Source organism: Genypterus blacodes, unplaced genomic scaffold, assembly GCF_046128005.1.
Source record: "Genypterus blacodes isolate CSIRO-AG114 ecotype Tasmania unplaced genomic scaffold, CSIRO-AGI_Gbla_v1 ptg000052l_1, whole genome shotgun sequence".
Lineage (NCBI taxonomy): Eukaryota > Metazoa > Chordata > Actinopteri > Ophidiiformes > Ophidiidae > Genypterus > Genypterus blacodes.
In genome coordinates, this window is record NW_027466864.1 from 6106161 (window position 1) to 6116141 (window position 9981).

General features: G+C 48.2%; 1 protein-coding gene across 1 annotated transcript; it reads left to right on the plus strand.

The window, feature by feature from the left end:
* Positions 1 to 1289: 1289 nt before the first annotated feature.
* Positions 1290 to 9794, plus strand: mios (missing oocyte, meiosis regulator, homolog (Drosophila)). Its single transcript, XM_076150229.1, has 12 exons — positions 1290 to 1373; positions 1788 to 2668; positions 2791 to 3280; positions 3608 to 3706; positions 3880 to 4134; positions 5356 to 5525; positions 6353 to 6418; positions 6550 to 6708; positions 7343 to 7495; positions 8053 to 8257; positions 8497 to 8626; positions 9057 to 9794. The coding sequence occupies exons 2-12, from the start codon at positions 1850 to 1852 to the stop codon at positions 9145 to 9147; spliced, it is 2637 nt and encodes an 878-aa protein (XP_076006344.1). The 5' UTR covers positions 1290 to 1373; positions 1788 to 1849; the 3' UTR covers positions 9148 to 9794.
* The last annotated feature ends 187 nt before the right edge of the window (positions 9795 to 9981 follow it).

Consider the following 9981-nt stretch of genomic DNA (forward strand, 5'->3'; position numbering starts at 1 on the left):
CGCATCACACTATACATCTAGAATCAGGACATGAACCTGTTTTTATGCTTTATTACCATGCATCCTTTCACCAACCACACCCAAACACGGAGCATCCAGGTTACAGCTACTTATTAATGCAATGTATCTTCCTATTAAATCACTAAATCACTTTTCAAATAGTTTAATAGGCTACAAACTATATAAAGTTAATTTTGCCTTTGGTATAATTCACAGAAACAAGTTCTAAAAGTTAAATTCTTCACCCCTGTCTGCACTAAAACAGATGAACTCTAAACTAAAACACAGCTGGGAGTTTTTTTGGCACTCAAACTAATGAATTAATCACAACCTGTAGAATCAGAGTGAACTCCTGCTGTTAAACTGAAACATGGCCCCAAGAAGCTCTAACTCTTCTGAACAAGGAAAAAGAAACAAAAAACTATTACAATCCCAAACAAATATAAATCATATTTTACCTGGAAATTCATTTAAGCTCATGCGGTGCCTGTAGTCCGCTCAGCTGAGGGTCCATGGGTGGCATCAGTGTGCGCAACCAGGAGGAGAAGAACAGAGGAGCATGAGCTGGAGGGATATCTCTCTGCGTGTGTGTGTGTGTGTGTGTGTGTGTGTGTGTGTGTATGTAGCTGGGGGACCTGGGGCCGTTCCAACAGTCCAGTGAGCTTCCTCTGACTGGCGGGTGTCAGTGTGTGTGTGTGTGTGTGTGTGTGTGTGTGTGTGTGTGTGTGTGTGTATTAGAATCCTATTATATTATTATTATTATAAGTCTGAACATTAACGAGACCATAAATCCCCTCATAATCCTACCTCAGGTCCCCATAAGAGCATTATAAACGCTTTACACTTCGTGGGTCTTGCGTTGAAAGTAAACGGGTGTCACCTTTCGCATTGGTTGGCATGGTTACAGGAGTCTCCTTCTGTCTCAATGCTCGTGTTTTGAGCTGAATGTTTGGATGCTGCGCGTAAAAAAAGTCCCACATGGAATTATTTTCCTTTTCCACTCTCGCCCACTAATGTGAAAACCAGATGACAACATGATGTTTGTGAGCTTCGGTGAGTTTCTGCTGACGCTGACCTAATTTCAACCATCGTTTCTACTCTAGTAATACTCCAACACATCGCTGATTGGGCGGTATCGATCTAATGACCTTCTAATCGACGTTAATTATCTGAAACAAGTCGCTGAGGGGCTCTACTCGTTTAACCCTATGGACACAGCGCCCTCTAGTGTTAAACTGGTGCCCCATCACGTTCGTGTCTGCTGGGAACCTTTGAACCCCAGACTTTTATGATTACGGACATATTTTTGTGTAACACACAACACAGTGAGGCTGCTTCCCAAGCTGACGCCTCTAACATGTGGACGCTGAGTTGTAAGTCGCTCCTCATTTATCGACACTTTTATCTGCTGGAGTTTTCAACAATCATCTGTCGGTAACATTCTGTACTAAGTTCTCCAGCTAAAGTAGCGCTAACGTTAGCGTCACCGCGCCATGTTGCAGCCTGTTGTTTGACTTCCTAGCATTAGCTTAGCATGTAAACAAACTATTTTAATGGCACACGTTGGCGTCTACGTTGATATGCAGCGAGCAACTTACGTCTTCGTTTGTTCATAACAAACGACGTGTTTGTGTGCTAACTCCTCCGTTACTCTGCATCCAATCGATATTAATTCGAACGATCAATAACAACGTTTGTGGTAACTTGTTGTATTTTTATTGCCACCCTGCATTCTTCACTGTGTCACCTCACTAACGTGTCCCCGTTGTGTGCTGATATCTGTTCAGTGCCCATCGTTGCTGCCTGTGTCGAGGGAAGCTTCACTTGAGCCCCCCGGTGCCTCTGAATCATGAGTGGGTCCAAGCCGGACATCCTGTGGTCCCCCCACCACCCGGACCGCTATGTCATCTGTGACTCTGAGCTGGGCCTATACCGCATTGGACCGGTGGGCAGCTCCGAGACCAAAGCTGGCACTCTCCCGCTCTCTGAAGAGACGGCGGCCACGTTACTGTCCATTAACTCTGACACGCCGTACATGAAGTGTGTGGCCTGGTACCCGAAGCACGAGCCCGAGTGTCTGCTCGCCGTGGGCCAAGCCAACGGGAGAGTCGTGCTCACCAGCTTGGGCCAGAGCCACAACTCCACATGTAAGGAGCTGGTGGGAAAGGAGTTTGTGCCCAAACACGCCCGACAATGCAACACTTTAGCCTGGAATCCTGTAGATAGCAACCTGCTGGCTGCTGGTTTGGATAAACACAGGGCGGACTTCTCTGTCCTCATCTGGGACATCAGCAGTAAGTTTTCCCCAGAAGCAAGCGTAGCAGCTGATAAGATCCGTCTGTCAGGCGTAGACCTGGACTCGGGCTCTGTTGTGACTAAACCATTGTACGAGTTGGGCCAGAACGACGCCTGCCTCTCCCTCTGCTGGTTACTCCGCGATCCAAAGCTGCTATTGGCCGGAATGCATAGGAACCTGGCCATATTTGATCTTAGGAACACCAGCCAGAAGACGTTTGTCAACACTAAAGCCATCCAGGGAGTAACGGTGGACCCGCACTTCCCTGACCGCGTAGCCTCCTTCTTTGAGGGTCAGGTGGCCATCTGGGATCTGAGGAAGTTTGAGAAGCCGGTGCTCACGCTGACCGAACAGCCCAAGCCACTCACCAAGGTTTGGCTTTGGTCTTTTGGGGGTTCTGAAGATGGACATCATGATAAAATGCTGAATCTATGTGGGAGTTAAGTGTGATGTCATCATTTAATAGATGTTTGTTGTCATGTCTCCATTCTCAGGTGGTTTGGTGTCCGACCCGTAATGGGCTCCTGGCTACTCTGACACGTGACAGCAACATCATCCGCCTCTACGATATGCAACACACACCGACGCCCATCGGCGATGAGACCGAGCCCACCATCATCGAGCGAAGCGTGCAGCCCTGCGACAGCCAGATCGGCAGCTTCGCCTGGCACCCGTCCTCCCAGAACCGCATGGTGGTGGTGTCGGCCGCCAACCGCGTCATGACCGACTTCACCGTGTTCGAACGCATCTCGCTGGCCTGGAGCTCCACCTCCTCGCTCATGTGGGCATGCGGCAGGCACCTGTACGACTGCGCGGAGGACGGGGGCGAAGGGGCGGAGAGCGTCATGGAGAAAGACATCGCCACCAAGATGAGGGAGCGAGCTCAGTCCAGGTACGGACACGATACCGTCCAGGTGTGGAGGAACCACCTGCTGGCTGGAGGGAACGACCCCCAGCTGAAGTCTCTGTGGTACGACCTGTCCTATATCCTTTACGAACAGGAAGTGGAAGGAAACGCCTGCTCAGTGTGTCACAATACAACAATAAGAAGGAATTTAGTTCTTATCTTATACTGTGAGAGGTTAATCTGCTATCTCCTCAAAGTAAAATGTGTTTTTGTTTTGGGAAATGTCACTTTGTACAATAATGTTAGAACGTAGAACACTGATGTTTTGATGTGATCTGTTTGTATGGTTGATCAATAATGTAAGTGACTGAGAGGTTAGGGTTAATCCGCCTCGTTGTAATTTGAATTCTGTCCATCTGTGCCCTGCCAGTCTCTCAGTGTTACAGTTCCTATGTAAACATTACTTATGAAGCAGTGTGTCGAGGACGCGGAGCTGAAGCTGCAGGGGAACAAACAGGCTGTCGTCTACTCTGGTATCAAGAACCTTGTGAAGAGCAGCTCAGGTAAGCAACCTGAACCCACCTGAAAATCCATACATACTTTAATAGAGGTACAAGAGAAGCCACAAAACACAGCGGCTCGTCTCCAGAGCAGCCTCTGACTCCAGACCTGACTCAGAAAGTATCTCTAAACATTTCTTTTTATAGTTTTGGGTTCTCTGTCCCCGTCCACTCAGGCACAACAGAGAGCCGGCGGTGCTGGAGCGGCTCGGACCGGCAGACGGACGTGCCGCGGTACCACAGCGACGAGCGTCTGCTGGCCCTGCGGCTCTGCGGCTGGATCAGCCGGGGCCCGGACATCGACGTGGAGGTCTTCCTGCGCTCGCTGGAGCAGGACCGCGAGTGGGAGCGGGCGGCCGCCGTGGCTCTCTTCAACCTGGATATACGCCGAGCCATCCAGATCCTTAACACGGGCGCCACAGCTGAGAAGGGTGGGTGCTGCAGCTGTGTGTGTGTGTGTGGGGGGGGGGGGGGGGGTGAAGGAAGGGAGGGGAGATCAGGAGGAAAGGAAGCGGGTGTGTCTTTGAAAGCGAGCGTCGACAGGAAGGAGGCAGGTTCCAGTCCATACAAACAGATTAGTGCAGATGTAATGTTTGTTGAAGTGTGGGCTGTGAGTGAGTAACAAAGTGGCTGTCTCGTCTTCACTCAGCCTTCGTGTGTTGTTGACCTGTTTGCTGTCCTAAGGAGAAGCACCGGTGCAACAATACCTCACACGTTTCAATCCCAACTTCCAAATCTCAAATGCAGTTCCTGTCTAAAATGGTTGAACTTTGTGGAAACGTTGCTTCTCCCAGCCCACATCGATCCTCGTCACACACACAGAGTTAATAGATATGGAAAGAGAAGGCTGTTGTTTACACGCGACTAAACCAAGAAACATTCCACCAATGTAGGTCAAATGCTTGCTGGGCTGTATTGTAATGAGTCTTTCCTGAGTCTGAGTGACGGCTGATTCATTAGCTGAGGCGTGTCTCCAGAGCTATGCAGGAGTTACGCTCTTATTCCTCCCAACTGCAGCTCCGACCTCCTTAATGTGCCGATTCTCATCTGCAGGCCCACGCAGACACGCTGAACAGATTACAGAGCGTGGTTTGGACTTTGTTTGATGTGTTCCCAGTCTAGTTTTTGGAATGAATTGTGGGAATCATGACCATGAAGTAACATTCCTCTGGCCCATTCAAAAACTGTGTGTACACGTCTACATCAGGGCTTCGGCTCTCATCTCTCTCACACGCGCGCACACACACACACACACACACACACACACACACACACACACACACACACACACACACACACACACACACACACACACACGTTTACTATAGACTCTGATCTGTGTTAGTTCTTTAGGTCTAAATGTCTGACAGTTACAAAAGCAGTTCTCTCATACTCTGCTGAAGAATGCCTTGAGTCTCTGCTTGTTTTAGTTTGGATTCCTGCTGCTGGATGACTGCCAAAGCACAATGGAGTCATTTTTTAAGATCTTCTTCTTCAATTAATCCTTAAAGATCATCTTCGAGTTAGAATGCCAGAAACCATTTTGTTTTGTGTGTGATTTTCCACTGCAGTGCTGCGTTTGAAATGAAGGCTCCTCTCCCTCCTCTCCCTCCTCTCCCTCCTCTTCCTCCTCTACCTCCTCTTCCTCACAGGTGACCTGAACCTGAACGTGGTGGCCATGGCTCTGTCCGGCTACACCGACGAGAAGAACTCCCTGTGGAGGGAGATGTGCAGCTCCCTGAGGCTGCAGCTGAAGAACCCCTACCTCTGTGTCATGTTTGCCTTCCTCACCAGCGAGCCTGGAACCTATGATGGCGTGCTGGTATTGAATCTCTTAGTATCGTGGAATTTTACAGCTGTATTCCAGACACAAGGAGGAAAAGGGCTTTAAAAGTAATGATCTGACCTTTTAATGAGTAAAGTAGTTCTAAAGTAGTTCTTGGCCGTCTGTTCTTACCTCTAAGCTTTAGGTTGAATAGATATTTCTGCTATTTTGAGACTCTCAGGTGCAGAGGAAGAGATGCGTCTTATATTTCCGTCTGCAGTACTGTAAAGTCATGAAACGCTTTGCCAAATAGAAAAGCAAACCCACAGCCAGCGCATGTGTTTCTACTTTTTCCTTCCTTTTCCTTCCCCGTCGTTGCATCAGATTCTGGACACCAGCTGCTTTTAGATTTGTTTATCTCTTCAGACGTTTTCCTGGCCAAGTGCGGTGCCTCCACAACATTTACAGAACATTTACACACACACAAACACCTTTCAGGGAAGGAAAGTAACTTTGGGTTAACTGACCACAGAGGCTGGTACACCAAAACCTCTCAGCTGCCATTTTGATTTCATTTCCTCTCACCTAGATGTGCGGCTTCCTGTCAAACAGGTCAAACTTACAGTCGCAAAACTTGACAAACATTTGTTTTGTCGCTGGCATTTTCCTCTAAACTCACATCCATGGATCCCTGCAGGAGGTTCAGACATGGAACCCTAGGGGGCATCAGTGGTTTGGCATACAGACGTGACACACACACACACACACACACACACACACACACACACACACGTGCTGCACAGTGCATTGTTTCTGCTTTTATTCCTCTATTTCTTACATTAGATTACAACAGCCATGACGTTTGTTGTCTTTATTTGTTTCAGTATGAGAGCAGTGTCGCTGTGCGGGACCGAGTAGCCTTTGCCTGTATGTTCCTCAGCGACGCACAGGTAAACACACACACAGAGAAACCTGTTATTATTTCCTGTTAATACTGCATTTTCATGTGTTTGCATCACTTTTGAGTCTCTTAGTTATACATATTAGTCATGTATCTCTGTTGTGTTGTGTTTGGCTGCAGTTACCTCGATACATTGACAAGCTGACTGGCGAGATGAAGGAGGCGGGGAACCTGGAGGGCATCCTGCTCACCGGGCTGACTAAAGACGGCGTGGACCTGATGGAGAGCTATGTGGATCGCACAGGAGACGTGCAGACAGCCAGCTTCTGCATGCTGAAGGTACACACACACGCAGGAAAATGATACAAACCAACACAACAACACAACAACAACTTCCTTTCTTCATCATGGTGCACCAATCACACAGTGGATTGGTTTAATCAGTTCAAATACCAGTGAATACAAAAGTACAACCAAAGAATGGATTGTCTTGATAAGGGCTGATTGCATGATTGCACCTGTTAAGACTTGCCTCTTCATTTCTAAGAGGTCACAGCTATTGTTGTCATTTATAATCGCCCAACTTCCTCCTGTAACAACTTGAAGCACGCCTCGGCGTCGTTGTTTCCTCCTGCGTACCTGTTTCTATAACGAAACCCTAAACACATTAAAGCGGTGGAACAGGTCTGCAGCTTTCTCCAGCTCCAAGCAGAACAACTGCCGTGGTTTGTTCTGCTTTCTGTCTTTGTCTAACCTGCAGATCAAAAGAAAACAGCTTTTGTATAAGGTAGCTATAGGCAGTAATTACATACACTACATACACTATGGAGTTCTGATGTATACAATCAAGCTCACATGGCACCAGAGTGTGTGGGGGTTTAGTGAAGCCTTTGTAGCTGCATCGCTTCCCTGTGCTTCGCCTAACTGACAATACAGAATGAAACGGGCCTAAATGCGGACTCTCTCCCTGCAGGGGTCCCCGGGCGAAGTCTTGAAAGACCCCAGAGTCCAGTGCTGGATCGAAAACTATCGCAACCTGCTGGACGCCTGGAGATTTTGGCACAAGCGGGCTGAGTTTGACATCCACAGGGGCAAACTGGACCCCAGCTCCAAACCGCTGGCACAGGTAACCATGAATATCAACCAGTACACTTACCACTAAGATGAGTTTGTTGTGTTAGCATGAAGTCCTGGCTCTCATGTAGGGAACACTGATAAACTGTGAACACTCTGTCTTGTCTTAATTGATGTTCTTAACAATCTGGAACACTGCAACTCTCATAAAAATAACTAAATGAGCCCCTTGTGTTGTTTATTACACGACAGGCAGTTTGTGCCAAGCAGATTGGTTTGAACCGTGCTCATAATTCCCACAAAGCTCTGCTGGCCCATTCTCCTCACAAAAAGTGATTGTAATCTGTGATGTTTTCTCCTTTTTACTTACACACACACACACACACACACACACACACACACACACACACACACACACACACACACACTTGAGAATCCTATCATCACCATTAATGCTGCATGTTGGGATTATGATTTTATGACCTCACACTTATCTCACACCGGCCTCATAATGAAACACTGGCAGATGGCGAGCGTGTGTTCACCAGTTTAACTATGAGCTTCACCCGTCCTTATCAGCTGACCTTTGTATTTGTTCCCGTGCCGCAGGTGTTTGTGAGCTGCAACTTCTGTGGCAAGTCCATCTCCTACAGCTGCTCGGCCATGCCGCACCAGGGCCGCGGCTTCAGCCAGTACGGCGTCAGCGGCTCGCCCACCAAGTCCAAAGTCACCAGCTGCCCCGGCTGTAGGAAGCCCCTGCCGCGCTGCGCCCTGTGCCTCATGAACATGGGCACGCCGGTGTCTAACTGCCCAGGTAAAGCAGCCCGTGTGGCGACAGAGATGTGGCTGATATTTGCAGTTACAGGCAAACATCTTAGTGCAGCTTAAGTAGCTATAATACTTAACTAAGCAGGGGCGAATGTGCAGACTTTGATCAGCATTAAGAGCAGTGGAAGCCTAGAGTGCAGTTTCCTTATTGCAGTGATGATGGAGTCCACAAATCCTGTACATCCTGTCCATACTGACCTGCTTCACTTGCTCTTGTTTTTGGAGGCTCAGGAAAGTCAGATGAGAAGGTGGACTTGACGAGGGAGAACAAACTGGCCCAGTTCAACAACTGGTTCACCTGGTGTCACAACTGTCGGCACGGCGGCCACGCTGGCCACATGCTCAGCTGGTTCAGGTGGGAATCTGCTCAGGCTGGATGATGTCACCACTCAGTAGTGATTAGTTATTGCACTTTAATGCTCCTGGATTCCTAAGATGTATTTATGTAATAGGGACGATGCATATTAAGGAACATTTACAATCAAAATGGCAGCTTTTGTTGCTTTTATTGTGGCGTTCATAACTTCTGTGTTTGCGCTATGGAAGTAATAGCAAAGGGAAGCATAAGGGTCGATTCAAAGGAGCTACAGGCCTGCTAAGTGAACTTCAGGTATCTACAGAACGGCTCAACATTGTTAGTGGTCTAGTTTGGCAGTAAATGACTTGAATATCAACACCAGTCGTGTAGAGAGTATCACATTAAAGCTGTACATTCTTCCTGTACAGATTGAGTTTCTTGTCTACATGTGGTTGTTCACTGATTGACCTCTATTCATCCTCCACAGAGACCACACAGAGTGCCCTGTGTCGGCCTGCACGTGCAAATGCATGCAGCTGGACACCACCGGGAACCTGGTGCCTTCAGACAGCTGCTAAGTAACACTGGCCCAAAGTCCACCAGTGCAGGTTCACTACTGCACCCATTACACCGAGTCCTGGCCGTGGGACAAAGGGTGCCAGTAGTGCCCTTGTGTGAAGAGGCTGGTTGAACGGCTTGAAATACTCTGAAGTTATAGCCTAGTGAATGTAATGTTGAAACATAGAGCCGCAACAGGAAGGGAGGCGGCGTGTGTTACTGATCTGACTAACGGAATCAATGACAGAAAGGGCGCAATGCTAATGAAAACTAAAAATCACTCAGGAGAAGAATTAGAGGCTTTAGCTGTAATCGGCCTCTTCCAGTCTAACCTGAATCAGGCTTATGATTTTATAGTAATCTATTAAAAACTCCAATTTCCACTCATTTCTACGATGTCATCACAGGTGCCAATTTGTTTGAGCTGGATTTTGACGGCTCGTGTTTGAATATACGCTATTTAACGTCTGGTGTTTGTGTTACTAAAGGAACTCTACATACCTCGCGAAAGCATTGTTCAGGGTAAAGGACGGTACCCTGGGCGACGGGGGAATCGAGCACAATAACAACACTCTTGCTCTCTTCATGTTCCTCTGTGCCACTCTTGTGCCGGAGCGCGTCCAGTGTGAGGGATGGTTTGGGAAGGGGGGGGGGGGGGGTAGAGGGTAGAGGAGGAGGAGGTAAGGGAGGGATGAGGGAGGGAGGGAGGGTGCGTCTGTATTCACCTCCCCACTCCAGGCCTGTGGTCCATGAAAGAAGTGCCCCAGAAAACAGCAGCTGCTCGGCACTCTGACAAGACCCTCCAGATTGTTCTCCTCATAAAGAACCTCAGCTGCCGGAACACTATTGACTCA